This window comes from Theropithecus gelada, chromosome 11, assembly GCF_003255815.1.
Source record: "Theropithecus gelada isolate Dixy chromosome 11, Tgel_1.0, whole genome shotgun sequence".
NCBI classification, from domain to species: domain Eukaryota; kingdom Metazoa; phylum Chordata; class Mammalia; order Primates; family Cercopithecidae; genus Theropithecus; species Theropithecus gelada.
Window position 1 is genome coordinate 34,533,829 of NC_037679.1, and position 17,153 is coordinate 34,550,981.

Below are 17,153 nucleotides of genomic sequence, written 5' to 3' on the forward strand. Positions count from 1 at the left end.
CACCTCTCAATGCTGTTGTATTGGGTATTAATTTTCTAACACATGAATTCAGGGGGACACATTCAAACAATAGCAAAAATACAGTAATTAAAACAGTATAGTATTGGTGAAAGCAGAAATAAATAAATCCATGGAACAGTATAGAGAGCTCAGAAATAGAACAACATAAATCAAGTCAACTGATCTTTGACAAAGGAGCAAAGGCAATATAATGGAGCAAATGTAGTCTTTTCAACAAATGGTTCTGGAACAACTGAATGTCCATAAATAAGAAAAAAATATCAGTCTAAGCACAAACTTTATACCCTTAACAAAAATTAATCAAAATGGATCACAGACCTAAATGTAAATGCAAAAGTATAAACTCATAGAAGTTTATATAAGAGAAAATCTAGATGATCTTTAATTTGGCAATAATCTTTTAGATACGACACAAAAGTTATGATTTATGAAAGAATAAATTGATAAGCTGGGTGCCATTAAAACTAAAAATTTCTACACAGCAAAAGACATTCTTAAGAGAATGAAAAGACAAGCCACAGCCTGGGAGAAAAACACAGAAGATATGTGCAATAAAAACTATTACCCAAAATAAGCAAAGACTCTTTAAACTCAACAGTCGAAAAACAAACAGCTTAATTTAAAAATGGGTCAAAAACCTTAATGGACACCTCACCAAAGAAGATACATAGTACTCAAATGAGCATATGAAAAGGTGCATCATATGTCATCAGGAAAATGCACATTAAAATACCAATGAAATACCACTACACACCTATCAGAATGGCCAAAATCCAGAACACTGGCAACACCAAATGCTAACAAGGATGTGGAGGAACATGAGCTCTCATTCATGACTGGTGGGAATGCAAAATGGCACAGCCACTTCAGACTACAGTTTAGTGGTTTCTTAAAAAACTGAACATTATACTTACTGTCATAGTCTGTTTAATGTTACTCATAAGAAAATACCTGAAACTGGATAAGTTATAAAGAAAAGGAATTTACTTCTTAGAATTGTGGAGGTTCAGAATTTCAAAGTCAAGGGGCCATATCTGGTGAGGCCCTTCTTGCTACTGGGGACTCTGCAGAATCCCAAGGCAGCACAGAGTATCACATGGTAAAGGGGCTAAATGAATCCATTAACCCATTAATCTATGAATGGGTCAATACATTCATGAGGACAGACCCAATCACTTCTTAAAGGCCCCATCTTTCAATACCGTTACATTGGGGATTAAGTTTCAACATGAATTTTGAAACGGACAAATATCCAAACAATAGCACTTACCATATGATCCAGCAATCATGCTCTTGGTATTTATCCAAAGGAGTTGAAAACTTATGTCTACACAGACACCTGCACAAAGATGTTTATAGCAACTGTGTTCCTTTGCAAATTGATATGGTTTGGCTCTGTGTCCCCACCCAAATCTTACCCTGAATTGTAATAATCCCCACGTGTCATGGGAGTGACTCGGTGAGAGGTAATTGAATCATGGGGGCAAGTTTTTCCCATGCTGTTCTCATGGTAATGAATAAGTCTCATGAGATCTGATGGTTTTATAAAGGGTAGTTCCCCTGCACATGGTCTCTTGCCTGCCAGCATGTAAGATGTCCCTTTGCTCCTCCTTCATCTTCCACCATGATTGTGAGGGCTCCCAGCCATGTGGAATTGTGAGTCCATCAAACCTCTTTCCTTTATAAATTACCCAGTCTTGGGTCTGTCTTTATTAGTGGCATGAGAACAGAATAATACACCAATACCTAGAATCAACCAACGTGTCCTTCAATAGCTACTGGAATAAAGAAATGTTGGTACACCCAGAAAATGAAAAATTATTCAGTGCTAAAAAGAAATTAGGTACCAAGCCATGAAAAGACATGGAAGAAATTTACACACATATTACTAAGTGAAAGAAGCCGATCTGAAAATGCTACATACTGTATGATTCCAACTATATAACATTCTGGAAAAAGCAAAACTATGAAGACAGTAAAAATATAAGTAGTTGCCAGGGTTACGAGGGAGGGAGAGATGAATAGTCTGAACACAGGGGATTTTTAGGCAGTAAAACTACTCTATATGATACTAAATGCTGGAAACATGACATTATACATTTATCCAAACCCATGAAATGTGCAACACCAAGAATGAGTCCTAACATACACTATGAACTCTGGGTGGGAATAATGTATAAATGTAGATTCATCAACTGTAAATGTACTACTCTGTTGTGGGATGTTGATAATGAGGGAGGTTATGTACGTGTGGGGGCAGGAGGTACATGAGAAATCTCTGTACCTTCCTCTCAGTTTTGCTGTGAACCTAAAACTGCTATTAAAAAATAGAGTCTATTTTTAGAAAAGGACTTGGTAAAAACAAAACAAAACAGAAGTAGCTCTACCACCCCCTGGCTGGGTGGCCTCAGGCAATTTGATTTCTCTTTTTCTCAGTTTTTCCATCTGTTAAAGGGATAATAACTATTTCTTAAGATTTGTATGACTTGAATGAGTTGCTATTGTCCAAGCATTTTAAATAGTGCCCGACACATTAAATATTTGTGAAATAGATTAAAAGTAGTATTCACCACTCTGTATTGTAACTATTGATGATTCAGCTGTATCACCTTTAACTAAAAGCTTCCTGTGGATAGACTCCATGTCTAGTTTGTTCAGCATTTGAACCTTTAGCTGGGCTGTGACACACACGAGGTACCAAGGAAATATTTATTGAATGAAATGTCTAGCAGTGGAATGGGCTTCCCAGGAAATGGTGACTTCCTGTTGGTGTAATTGTTTAAGAAAAGGATGTGATGATCACCTGTCAATGATGTTCCAGAGAGTATGCCTAACACATGAGGCTAGTAATCGTGGCTAAAATTTCTTCCAAATCTAAGATTGTATTATTCTATTTATATTTTTTCTTTAGCATTGTTTGCAGTCTAACAACAGTACCACCATAATAAAGGAATTGCATTTTTCAGCACTTGCCACCTTCACCCTTAAATAGGTTCTAGCCATACCAAAATACTTTAGCCTTTAGGATCTTCCTCTCTCCTTAGGCACATTACGTGCTTTTCCTTTTGTTTAGAATGCTATCTTACACTTGTCTGTTTCAGTTTCTGTATACATTTTCCAGAAAGGCTTCCCTGGTCCTCCACAAGAGTACTAATCGTCCCTCACATGATGCAATAGAATTTTGGCTTTGTATTTATCACATGTTATAAATACTACCTGATTGCTAATTCACTAAACTGTAAGCTGCTTAAAAGCTGAATCTGTGTCTTGTCTACTAATCTTTTTCAATCACTTAATACACTGCACAATAGTAAGTATTCAAGGGCATGAATGAAACCATCTTACATAGGTCCACTGTTTTTCAATTGTGTGCATCACAATTTTTGAAAGCATTTTTCTTTTTATAAATGTTTGGCTAACCTGTTACAATGTTTTGTAGTAAAATTTTCTCTTAATGTCAATTTTCCATATCTGCTTAATGCATTAAGCACAATATGTAATATGCAAACGTGTACTCCAAAACAAACATGTGCTTTTTTTCCACGCTTAGAATTTAAAGTCTTCAAAGCAAGTTGGTTTTGTTATGTTTTGTTTTTGAGGAAAATGTTTGGAGGTAAATAGATCAGGCCAAAATCAGCTAGATATCAGCCAATTTTGTCTGGAAAAAAAAGAAAAGAGTTTTTTCTTACTGTGAATGCCACAATTACTGAAAAAGATGAATCTTGATATTCCAGGCTGTCTGAATTGTGCTGATGAGAGAAGAAGTAGAAATGTTTTAACCTTTGGAGAGTTTGGTGATCCCTACTCTCCCTTCACTCCCATTTATTTTGTGGTTTCCCACAAAGGTTCATTTAAAAACTGAAAAAAATCTCATCGATTAAGTTGGCCTTAAGAACTTCTTTGGCCTTAAGAACTAGCAACATTTCTTTATTCCATTCTGTCCCTGAGGAAAATAAAGGGCTGGCCCTGCATCAAATTTCCAACTCAATAGGTAATGCAGAAAAAAAATTAATTGAATTTGTATCCGTATCGCAGAAAAATCATTTCACCTGGCACAATTAGAAGGTTCCTCAGACCCGTTACTCAGTAATTGGCATTTACCATACAAACTGATGACTCATGAATGACGACATATCATTCAGTGTCAGAAATCAATTAGGGATAACATTTCACTACATTGGTTTAGTGAAAAGCGCTTACTCACGTAGCGCAAGTCTTTCTTTAGTTCGTCAGACATCTATTGCCAGCTTTCTTCACTCTGCAGGTCTAGTTTTCCCCTCCTCTCCCCCTCCCCTCCCCACTCTCCCCTCCTTACTATCCTCTCCCTCCTCTCACCTCCTTCCTCTTTTCTCCCTCCTCCCTCCTTTGTTTTTCCTCCTCCCCGCTCCCTTTCTCCCTCCGGGAGGCGGGACAAGGCTCGCCTGCGTCCCCCGTAGATTGGCAGGTCACTGGGACGGCCAGCGCGTGCGCACTGGCCTGTCCGCGGCCGGTGGACCATGGAGGCCCCAAGGTCTTTCGCCCGGGAGTGGAGCGCACAATCCCTCCCCCTGGCAGTAGGGGGCGTTTTGAAGCTGCGGCTCTGTGAGCTGTGGCTACTGCTACTAGGTTCTAGTTTGAACGCGACATTGTTGCCACACGAAGAGGACGTAGACTTTATCAACGAGTACGTGAACCTCCACAATGAGCTGCGGGGCGACGTCATTCCCCGAGGGTCTAACTTGCGCTTCATGGTGAGGCCGGAAGGCGGTTTCCCGAACCTTCCACGACCGTTGCCACAACGCCTCCCTCGGCCTCGGGAAGTTGGGGCCACTGCTCTGAGGCCGAAGGATCGCGGAGAACCGCACTTTTAGCTTGGATTTTAAAGTACATGTGAAGTTTATACAGAGAAAAACTGCGGACACTCAAAACACATACTTATTACCATAATATTGCACAGGGCCGGGACTAGGGTGATAGAGGCACTGGCCTGCAGTGCAGATTTTAAGGGGGCGCCAATGCAAGAAAATGATATTTTAATGCAACGGGTTTTAAAAAATTAAAAATCAGTGCAAAAATATCAACATCAGTGATAAAGAAATGTTAAAAAATTTAACAAAGACAGGAACCTTGGGTCTGGATAAGGGAAAAGCAAGTGCGACACTCTCAGGGTGGTGCAAATCAAGATGAGAACCTACTTGTATTTGAAATTTTTAGCTTTTTCCATCACAGATGTCACATTAGCTTTGCCTTTTAAAAATATTTTTTATCTTGATTATTGGTTTTTATTTTATTTTTATTTTTGGTGTCCATTCCAAATTTGTCTCCTAAGGAAGTCTCTCAGTTTCCTCACCCTAGTCTTGACCCTGATTTTGCCTTACCTTACAATGCTGTTCTTGCTTTCCCGCTCTTTTACACCCTATAGTCATTTAACAGCTCATCAACTATTCCCTGGTTGCTATGGAGTTTTCATGACTGGCATTAAAATGACTGAAAATCCAGCAAGTATTACTGTCCTCTTAGGGAATTAGAAGCTTCAAATTTATGTTATAAATTATATAGCAAGGACTACTTTCCTAGACATGTCTTTTCTTCCTTCAGCATTAGTTCTTAGCACAAATTTCAGAAATGGGATAAATAAATTAAGGGTACGATATTTTTTATTTATTTAACACATAGCAATTGCTATGCTAACGGGCTGTGCCAAATTTAGCATATACCAGCTGTGTATAAATGTTCTGTTTTCACCACATCCTTACTGACTTGGACATGTTCAATTATTTGCTAAATGATAAATTATAAAAATGGTAATTTGTTTCAATGTTAATTTTAAGATACTATTTTGATAGGACATACTTTAGTTCTTTCTCGTTCATTTCCTTTACCTTTCATATTGTCATCATTTCTGTGTCAGATTATATGCTTTCTTGTAGAAATATGCTAGCACTTGGTTCTATCTGCGGAAGACACTTTTTTCTAAGCCAATTCTTTATCTTTTGAATTCAATTATAGAGTTTGGGGATATTTGGGAGTTTCAGCTAATTTTCCATTTTTTTGTGACTAATTCAGTTTCTTCCCAATTTGAAGATTATCCTTAATTCTGAAAATTAATAAACACATAATACTTTCTAATACAACTTTTCATAGGTTTTCTATCTCATCTCTAAAAATTATATCATATTTCAAACATAAGGTATATAAAATAATATACCTGTATACCCACAATCAATATTTTTAAATATGGACTTCTTTTTTTTTTTTTTTTTGAGACGGAGTCTTGCTCTGTCGCCCAGGCTGGAGTGCAGTGGCGCAATCTCAGCTCACTGCAAGCTCCGCCTCCTGGGTTTACGCCATTCTCCTGCCTCAGCCTCCCGAGTAGCTGGGGCTACAGGTGCCCGCCACCTCGCCCGGCTAGTTTTTTGTATTTTTAGTAGAGACGGGGTTTCACCGTGTTAGCCAGGATGGTCTCGATCTCCTGACCTTGTGATCCGCCTGCCTCGGCCTCCCAAAGTGCTGGGATTACAGGCTTGAGCCACCGCGCCCGGCTAAATATGGACATTTTTAAAGGAATAGTATTTGATGTATAGGTTAAAGTCCCACCCTAAATGTTTACCCTTTTCTTCTTTCTTAAAGTTAATGTATATTTTTCCCATGTATTTTATTAGGACATAAATATTAACTGTAAATAGTATAGTCCATCGTAATAATATGGCCTATTTAAAACGTTTCTTTAGCATATTTGGACATCGTTTTATTTTAATTATTTTATTGGTTATTTTTAGTATTTTAATATATGTATTTATAAATTCCAAAAGTTAGTATCTGTAAACTCCACCCAAATATTAATAAGATCTTAGAACACAAATTCTGAATACTTTCCATCCTTATTCATGCTATTATCTTGTAGTACTTTTGTTCTACCTTGCTTTTAAATACCAAAATAATTGTTGTTTTTAAAAAATTGTATTACAATATACAGGACATAACATTTACCATTTTAACCATTTTTAAGTGTATAATTCAGTGGCATTAAGTACATTCGCGTTGTTGTGCGCCTGTTACCACCACCCATCTCCAAAATTTTTTCATCTTCCTGAACTAAGACACCATACCCATCAAATAATTACTTTATTCTCATTTCCCCTCCTCCCAGGCCTCTATCACCATTCTACTTTCTATCCCTATTAATTTTACTTCTTAAGGTACCAAATATAAGTGGAATTGTACAATATGTGTCTTTGTTACTAGCTTATTTCATTTGGTAAAATGTTTATAAAGTTCACCCATGTTGTAGCATGTGTCAGGATTTCCTGTCTTTTTACAGCTGAATAATATTCTACTGTGTGTATATACCATATTTTGTTTATCAATTCACCTGTCAGTGGATATTTAGATTGCTTCCATTATTTGGCTATTGTGAATAAAACTGCTATAGACATGGGTGTACATTTATCTGCTACAGTTCCTGCTTTTGCTGTTTCTGGGTATATACCCAGAACTGGAATTGCTGTATCATATGATAATTCTATGTTCAATTTTTCAAAGAACCGCCATTCTGTTTTCCATAGTGGCTGCACCATTTTACATTCCCACCAAGAATGTTCAATGGTTCAATTTCTCCACATCCTTGATAACACTTGTTATTTCCTGTTTTATTTTTCTTACTCCTCTTTTTTTCCTAATGATAACCATCTAGCAGGTATGAAGTGATACCTCACTGTATTTTTTATCTGCATTTCCCTAATGATTACTGATATTGAGTGTCTTTTTATTTGCTCCTTGACCAAGTTTTTCTCTTCTTTGAAAAGCTATTCAAGTCCTTTGCACACTTTTTGGCCAACTTTTTAGATTTTTGTTGTCGAGTTATAGGAATTTTCATAGATTCTGGTTATTAATCTTTTTCAGATATATGATTTGAAAGTATTTTCTCCCATTTTGTAAGTTGCCTTTTCACTCTATCAATAATATCCTTTGATGAACAAAAGTTTTTAACGTCAATAAAGTATAATTTATCATTTGTTGTTGTTATTGTGTGTATTTTTTGTATCGTATCCAAGAAATCATTGCCAAATTCAGTGTCATGAAGCTTTTCCCCTGTGCTTTTTAAAGGTTTTATAGTTTTAGGTCTTTGAGTTAAGTTTTGTATATTGTATAAGGTAAGGGTCCAGCTTATTCTTTTGCATGTGGATATCCGTTTTTCCTAACTTCATTTGCTGGAAAGATTGTTATTTTCCCCATAAAATGGTCTTGCCACCCTTGTTAAAAATCATTTGACTATATATACTGGTGTTTGTTTTCGGGCCCTCTATTCGTTTCTATTAGTCTAATATGTCTGTATGCTATTAATAGTTCCACAACAATTACTGTAGAATACTGGTAAGTTTTGAAATTAGGAAGTGTGCATTCTCCAACTTTTTTCATCTTCTTCAAGATTATTTTGGCCATTCAGGGTCCTTTCAGATTTTTTATGAATTTTGGGATGTATTTTTGTATTTTTGCAAAAAAAAATACATTATTGGGATTTTGATATGGGTTTCATTGATTTGTAACATTTTGGATAGAATGGCTGTCTTAACAATATAAAGTATTCCAGTACATTAACACAGGATGTCTTTTCACTTTCTAGTATCCACCTTAATTTCTTTCAGTAGTATTTTGTTGTTTTTAGCATATATGTTTTTCCCTCTTTGGCTAAGTTTATTCCTAAATATTTTATTCTTTCTGATGCTATTGTGATGGAGTGGTTTACCTAATTCCCTTTCATATTGTTTGTTATTAACATATTGAAAAGCAACTAATTTTTGTATGTTGATTTTGTAACCTGCTACTTTTCTGAATTTATTTATTGGTTCTATTTTGTGTGTGGAATCTTTCGGGTTGTCTACGTATAAGATGATGGTGTGGCTATTTTTCTTCGCTTTGTTAATGTATTCTATCACAATGGTTAATTTTTATATGTCAAACCATTCCTGCACCAAGGAGTAAATTCCACTGGGTTATCAAGTATAATTCTTTCAATGTGCTGTTAAATTCAGCTCTTTTTAATGTGCTGTTAAATTCAGCTTTTTGTTTTTGTTGAAGATTTTTATATTAATATTCATAAAAGATATTGGCCTATAGTTTTCTTATGGTATCTTTTTCTGGCTTTCGTATCAGGGTGATGCTGGCTTCATAGAATGAGTTAATAAATGTTCCCCCCTCTTCATTTTTGGGGAAGAGTTTGAGAATTGATGTTAATTCTTTAAATATATGCCTTGAACTCCTATTAGAATTCACCAATGACTCCATCTGGTTCTGGGCTTTTCTTTGTTGGGAGATTTGTATTACTGATTTTTATTATTATTTTATAAATGTATTATTATTTTAATAATTTTATTGTTTTTATTCAATCTTTTTACTAGCTATAGGTCTGTTTAGATTTTCTGTTTCTTCGTTACTACCTTTTGGTAGGTTGTATGTTTCCAAGAATAAGTCTTCTGTCTTTATTTCTTAGTCTTGCTAAACGTGTATCATTTTTGCTGATCTTTTTGAAGAACCAGCTCATAGTTCTGCTGATTTTCTCTGTTGTTTTTCTGTTCTCTATTTTATTTATCTCTGCTTCAATCGTTATTTCCTTCCTCTAGTAACTTTGGGTTTCGTTCAATTTTCCTCTTCTACTTACCTATGGTGTACAGTTAGGCTGTCGATTTGGAGTCTTTCATCTTTTTAAAAAAATGTAAGCTCTTACACTCTTACATTTTCCTCTTAGTGCTGTTTTTTGTACATTCAAGATGTTTGAATAGTTGTGTTTTCATTTTCATTTTTCCCAAGGTATTTTCTTTTGTGATTTATTTTTTGAGTCATTGCTTAAGAATGTGTTGCTTAGCATTATTATTTCATTTTTTTTTAAATTTTTTTTTGAGACAGGATCTCATTCTGCTGCCCAGGCTGGAGTGCAGTAGTGTGATCTCAGCTCACTGCAGCCTTTACCCCTGGGGCTCAAGTGATCCTCCCATCTCAACCACCTAAGTAGCTGGGACTACAGGTGCTCACCACCATGCCCAGCTGATTTTTGTATTTTTTGTAGAGGCAGGGTTTTGCCATGTTGCCCAGGCTCGCACCTGGCCCGTTATAATTATTTATGCTAGCTAACCATTACTTCTTGTATTGCATTACCACTTTCTGGAATCAGTTTCCTTGTGCCTAAAATGCATCCTTTAATAGCTCATTCAGCAAGGGAGTGTGAATAATAAACTTAATATTTCTATATGTAAAATAATCTTTACTTCACACTCTTGAATGATGTTGTTCTCTGTCAGCGCTATCTTCTGTCTCCCACTGTTGCTTTTGAGGTTTCTTTTGTTAGCTGAACTCAGAAGTTCCCACAGTATGGTTCCTTTTTTTTTTTTTTTTTTTGAGACGGAGTCTCGCTGTGTCTCCCAGGCTGGAGTGCAGTGGCGTGATCTCGGCTCACTGCAAGCTCCGCCCCCCGGGTTCACGCCATTCTCCCGCCTCAGCCTCCCAAGTAGCTGGGACTACAGGCGCCCGCTACCACGCCCGGCTAATTTTTTGTATTTTTAGTAGAGACGGGGTTTCACCATGTTAGCCAGGATAGTCTCGATCTCCTGACCTCGTGATCCACCCGCCTCGGCCTCCCAAAGTGCTGGGATTACAGGCTTGAGCCACCGCGCCCGGCCTCACAGTATGGTTCCTATACCAGCAACAACAGAATCAGAATCACCTGTGAACTTATTAGAAATTAAAGTTCTTAGGACCTATCCCAGACTTACTGAATCAGAAATCCTGGTTTTGAAACCCAGTAATCTGTATTTTAATAAGTCCTCCAGATGATTCTGAAGTGTACTAAAGTTTGAGATCCACTAGTCTTTTGATCTTTTAAAGATGATTTATCTTTTCTCTCCAGCTACTTTAAATATTTTATATTTGCTGTTCTGTAGTTTTACCCCATACTGGTACTAAGCATGCATTTATTTTTATTTATTTTGTTCAGAACTTTTCTTCTTGAATCTCTGTATCCATGTCCATTGTTAAGACTAAAATTCTTCAGCATTATTTCATAGAATGTTGCCCCTTCCCCATGCTCTCTAGTCTCCCTGTCTTGAACTCCTATTAGTTGTATATCTGACTTTTTTATCCTTTTCTCCACAGCTCTCCATTTGCTCTCTGTAGTCTATCTCTTTTTCTGTTTTCCTTCCGAGTCATTGCTTTAGAACTACTGTTCAGTCACCAGTTTTCTCTTCGGATTTGTGTGATATATTTAACTGGCCAATTGATTTTTTAAAATTTCTAGACTATTTTATAAAATTTGCTCATATTCCCCCACTGTTCTGTTTTCTCTTGTGATTTCGGTTTTTACACTCACTTATTTAATCATTTTAAACATAAATTATTTTATATTTTCATAAAATATTTTTAGTGTTTTATTATTTTAGTTTCTTTGGGTGCCATTTCTCTTATTTTAGCTATGAGCCTCTGTCATGTTTATAATTTTCTATCCTATGCTCATTTTCAGCAGAGATTATGTGTGTGAGAGAAAGAGTTCCATATTGTCCAAATAGTGGAAAAATAAATATTGCTACAGACTAGTTTTTATTAGCTTTTGCCTTACTCCCCTGTTACAGTCAGTTTTATATTTATAATTGTTTTTATATTTATAATGTGTTAAGTTTTGATGTTTATAATTTGTTTGGGTATTGTCAGCATATATAGGCAATTTAAGTATAATGTCCACCTGTATGCATAGTATAGATCTAGAACTGATTTCTCACATAACATGACTTTTTTCCATCTGACTTTCTGTCACTTCCTCAGACTTCTGGGAAGGATTTGCTGGTCTGCTTCATTTAGGAAGAAGTCAGCATCCTAATTTTTCCACAAATACTTCAGTCCCAGAACTTGTCTCAGGTGGCTTTATGGCTACATTTTCTCTTCCTATATTGGTGGCATTTATATCTGATCTGATGTTTCCTTTCCTTAGATTAGGCACATGAGTTTACCACTTTGACTTTTAACTTTTCTCTTCATTTCTGGCACCTGAGTATTACCTTTCTTTCCTTTGAGCTCAGCTGTGGATTTAAAAAAAAAAAAAAAAAAAAAAGGCCGGGCACATTGATTCATGCCTGTAATCCCAGCACTTCGGAGGCCAAGGCGGGTGGATCACTTGAGGTCAGGAGTTCTGACCAGCCTGGCCAATATGGTGAAACCCTGTCCCTACTAAAAATACAAAAATTGCCAAGCATTGTGGCACGCGCCTGTAATCTCAGCTACTTGGAAGGCTGAGGCAGAAGAATCGCTTGAACCCGGGAGGCAGAGGTTGCAGTGAGCTGAGATCACACCACTGTACTCCAGCCTGGGCAACAGTGAGACTCCGTCTCAAACAAAAGAGAAAAAGCCTTTATCATACAAGGATTGAACTATATGAATTGCTCTTCAACCATTTTTGACCTAGAAAACACAAGCAATTTCATAGGATTCAAACTAAACATTTTATTCACCATTTTTATAGGTTTGTAATATTAGAAGATTGTGCCTTAGCTTCGTCCTCTTTTTGCTTTAACTTTCTTACATTCTTGGATGCTAGAAGCACAGAATCCCTCCCTTCTTTTTCTGGGCTGTTCTGGGGCTGAGTGATTCCTAATTCTAACCTGACATTGTAGTACTAGGAGAAGGCTCAAGACTTAGACTCCCCTCATGTACCAGACAATGGGCTGTAGTTTTATATGTAATATCAATTTTTAATTTAATATTACAAATAAATCTTCCTCCTTTTTTTAAAAAAGTAAAAACAGTACAGTCAATGTTAACATTTTTTAACAGCCACTTCAGTCATGTTCCCTTTCTCCATCCCCAGAGACAGTGACCTTTATGAGTTTGATATGAGTCATTCTAATACATTTTTTAAGGTTTCAAATATATATGTGATGATCTAGACCAAAAACATAATGTTTGGAGGTTTCTGTCTTATATTTCTATAAGTGGCATTATGTAGAATTTATCATGTTACTTGGTTTTTCATTCAAAATTATACATTTGAGATTTATTCATAGATACAAATCTAGTTAATTCAGTTTTATGTGCTATGATATTTATCCCTTAAATATACTACATTTTTTACCTGTTCCTTTATTGATGGACATTTAGATTGTTTTAAAAATAAATAAATAAGCATAGCCAGGATATTTTGAAAAATGAGGGTTATTGAACATATTAGATTTTATAGCATATGATAAAGCCTCAATAAGTAAAATAATATAGTACTAGTATGTTAAAAGATATACCATTGGAAAGATGTAGAGTTCAGAAATAACCCAAATATGTAAGGGAATTTAGTATATGACAAAAGTAACATCTCAAATCTGTGAGCTATCGATAGACTTTTAAATTGGTGTTGATAGATCTGGGTAGTCATTTGAAAAAGGTAATTTGCTTCATCCGTACATCTATATAAACTCCAGCTAAGTCAACAATTCCCCACAGACAAGACAATAAAAGTATTGTTGAACTTTGGAGTTTTACTTGCCTGATAGGTAAGATATGATCTCTGATTTTTATGTCTCTTATTATAAGCAAAGCTATGCATCCTTTCATGTGAATAAGGATCTGTTAGTATCCTTTAATGATTTTTTTTTAATCAGTTTTTTTTACTTTTTTTCTCCCATTATTTATTTGGGAAATAAGCCATTCATCTGTGATATGAGTTGTAATTATTTTCCCAGTTTGTCAGGGTTTTTTTAATCTACTTATGTATTTTTTGCTATTCAGACTTTTTAACATTTTTGTGTAGCTGACTAATCAGCTTTTGCTTCTGGATTTTGTGTCAAAGTCAAAGACCATGCCTACTCCATGTACTACTGGTGTGCAAGCAAAATGATACAGTCCTTGTAGAGAAGAATCTGACAATACCTACTACATTACAGATGTATTTACTCTTTGGCTCTTTGATGCCATTTCTGGTATCCATCCTAAGGACCTACCACACAAGAAGGAAATGGTATCCCTATATGGTTATTCATTGTACCATCATTTAATATTAACAAATTATTGCAAAAATACTCTAATTTCCAGCCCTGAGGGTTAACTAAAGTAAATGTGGTTCATCCACATAAAAGAATACCATACACCTGTGGGGAAAAAAAAGACTGAGAAAGCTTTTTTTTTTGGAGACAGTCTCGCTCTCTCGCCCAGGCTGGAGTGCAGTGGCGCCATCTCAGCTCGCTGCAACCTTCGCCTCCTGGGTTCACGCCATTCTCCTGCCTCAGCCTCCGGAGTAGCTGGGACTACAGGCGCCCGCCACCACGCCCAGCTAATTTTTTTTGTATTTTTTTAGTAGAGATGGGCTTTCACTGTGTTAGCCAGGATGGTCTCAATCTCCTGACCTCGTGATCCACCCGCGTCAGCCTCCCAAAGTGCTGGGATTACAGGCGTGAGCCACCACGCCCGACAGAGAACATTCTTTACACTAACAAGACAATATCTCATGGATCTTGGAAAAGCAAGGTATATTATGATACGTTTTATATAAGAAAATTAAAAATAATGTATATTTGAATGAAAAATAATGGACAGATCCACAGGAATTAATTAGTTACATATAGAAGCCCCAGGGGAAATAGGATGGTGGAGAGCAAGACAACATGACTTCTCAATGATTTTATGTGGTTTTGTTTTTACAAAGTATTAGATATCTGTTCAAAAAATAATTTATTTTTAAAACAAAATGTTTGTTAATGCATGTTGATAATTTCACTGGAGATTATAAGTAAGTGATAAAGCATTCATGAAACAAAAAATATATACAGCAAAAAAAATGTAATTGCAACTAAAAAAATTTAAAACACGATCCTCAGTAAAATAACGTATTTTATGTATTAGGGCTAGCATTCCTGAAGTCTGATCTTTGTGTATGATGGGATGAAATGGGCAAACGAAACATCAAAATGGAAGTGAGCATAATTATATATATATATGTGTATATATATATTTGTCTTTTTGTTATTTAATAATCATATGTAATTTTAAATATGATAATTCAAGTTAAAGGTAGTTAAGATAATCATAAAGATTATCATAATGATTTGATGTTGGTGGCTAGCAGATGGGAAAAGTTAGTTGAACTTCCAGATTTGCAAAAGAGAAGTGAGCAATAAAAAGCAACTTAATCAAGCCCGCAATATAAAGAGAGAAAAATAGGAAATGACTTTTAAAGACTGTAAACATAAAATAATATTTTAAAATAAACTAAATATGTTATGATAAATATGAGTGAATTTAATTTCCTTATCAATAATTTGCAAAAATATATACCTGAAGCAATTGAAAATAAAAAGATGAATAAAAATATATTATGAAACTTCCAATTTAAAAAAGAGAAACAATATTATAAAATAATATAGAAATGAAGACTAAAGATAAAAAGAAATACTACGTATTGGGGAAAAAAAAGGTATAATCCATGAAGATAAAATAAAGGCCTTTGCACTGGCCAAAATAGAAAATATATCAAGTAAAATTTCCTAAAAATATAAAGAAATATTTTTTAAAACAAGATAATTATAGGATATTTTCTATACTTCTTTTAAAATCTTATAAAATAGATTTGAAAAGTAAGTTATATATAACAATGAATAAAATTGGACAAAATCAATAATTGTATATCCTGTCAATAAGGGATTCTAATATCCATGAAAAACATCTTTGTTTTATGCTCATAAGGAAAAGCTTAAGTAGAAATTTTACAGGCCAAATTTCTGACTAAAATTTAATAAAACTAGAAAGAACAAAAAGTGTTGGTTGATAGAATCTTAACTACTTAGGACTTGAGGAACATTCTTCAAATTATCTTCAGATCAAGAACCAAAAACAAAATTTCCCCAAAATATGGGCACAATATCAAAACACATGACATAAATAAAGGAAAAGGCAATTTACTGTGAGTGTCATTTTACATAAACTGACTGACAATAAGTGAACTAAAAAATTCAAAGAAAAGAAACAAAGACTGAGAGAATAGCTGTATAGGTAAAAGTAATGAAAAATAATTTTTTCTAGTAAAACAGCATTCTTATTTGCAAGAACTAGAAAAAAAATAGACACATTCCTGATAAGTCTCAGGGGATAAAAAGAAAACAAATTATTTTAGTAGTGAGAAAAAGAATTATAACCACAGATAGAGATGAGATTACAAGAAGTGTAAGACAATACTATGTCCAACCATGTTAATAATATTAGGTATCTAGATGAAATCAAGTGTTTTTCTAGCAAAATGTAAGTTGCAAAGTAAATCCAGAAAGAGAAAACCCTAACAGCAGTGCTTTAGAAGACAGTAGCAAGATGTTGAAGATTTATTCTTTAAATAGGCCTCAATCCTAGGTAACAATAAAGTTAATTCTGAATAATCTTCAAAGAACAGATATTTCCAGTGATATTAATGTGTTTCTGTGTGTTTAAAAAATGGAAGATTCAATTCATTTTAGAAATCTAGAATAACTTAAATCTCCAAATGTGATAAACATAACAAGGAGAAAAAGGGAAAAAATGTAGGCCTATTTCATTTATCAATATCTATTGGAAAGTAAATAGAATAATAATATTCTCTAGTCTCTTAATAATGTTTTCCTTTACTCTTCCTTAGTCACATTGTGTACAACTCGTTACTTAAATTTCTTCAGTTTCCAAAATCAGTGTTATGTGTATTTTGACGAAGACTCTGAGCCTTCTTCTTGAATAGAGATTGACCTTGGGCCCTGTCCTAAAGCTTACGTTGCCCGGTTTTATCACAAATCACAGCTAGCCCAGTTTAGACAGCATCTGTTGCCCTTGATGTCTAATCACTCTGGCCTGCCTTCAGCAAGAATCTCTGTAGTCAGTTTAGCAAGAATCCCCCTACCCTTGATGTCTCCTTTTAGTAATTTTCCATGCACTGACCTCCTCACTCTGTTCCATGGGTATAAAATCCCCACTTATCCCTGCTGTATTTGGAATTGAGCCCATTCTCTCTTCTCTAACATGATAGTCTTACCACTTACCACAAAAGCCCTAAATAAAGTCCTCCTCTGTGTTAACAAGTGTCATGAACAATTTTTCCTTTAACAGTTATGGTACTGCTGTGACTCTGATAGTAGCAGATTCATCACTGGATCTCCAAACCTCTCACCCAG

The 17,153-nt window shown here is 35.2% G+C and overlaps 2 protein-coding genes across 7 annotated transcripts in view; one reads left to right on the plus strand and one right to left on the minus strand.

Annotated features, from left to right (window-relative positions):
- Positions 1–4,325, minus strand: part of CAPS2 (calcyphosine 2) — a 120,659-nt gene extending 116,334 nt beyond the window's left edge. For 5 of the 6 annotated variants that reach the window (XM_025402072.1, XM_025402076.1, XM_025402071.1 and 2 more), the window contains exon 1: positions 4,226–4,325. In XM_025402072.1, the coding sequence (XP_025257857.1) occupies positions 4,226–4,258 (33 nt within the window). In that variant the 5' untranslated portion in view covers positions 4,259–4,325. Of the gene's footprint in view, positions 1–3,710; positions 3,771–4,225 lie in introns of all 6 variants that reach the window. The other variant, XM_025402070.1, reaches the window with a different exon arrangement.
- A 151-nt stretch (positions 4,326–4,476) lies between these two features.
- The window catches only part of GLIPR1L2 (GLIPR1 like 2), a 43,196-nt gene continuing 30,519 nt past the window's right edge, over positions 4,477–17,153 (plus strand). The window contains exon 1 of the mRNA XM_025402743.1: positions 4,477–4,751. Within this exon, the coding sequence (XP_025258528.1) occupies positions 4,518–4,751 (234 nt within the window). The 5' untranslated portion in view covers positions 4,477–4,517. The remainder of the gene's footprint in view (positions 4,752–17,153) is intronic.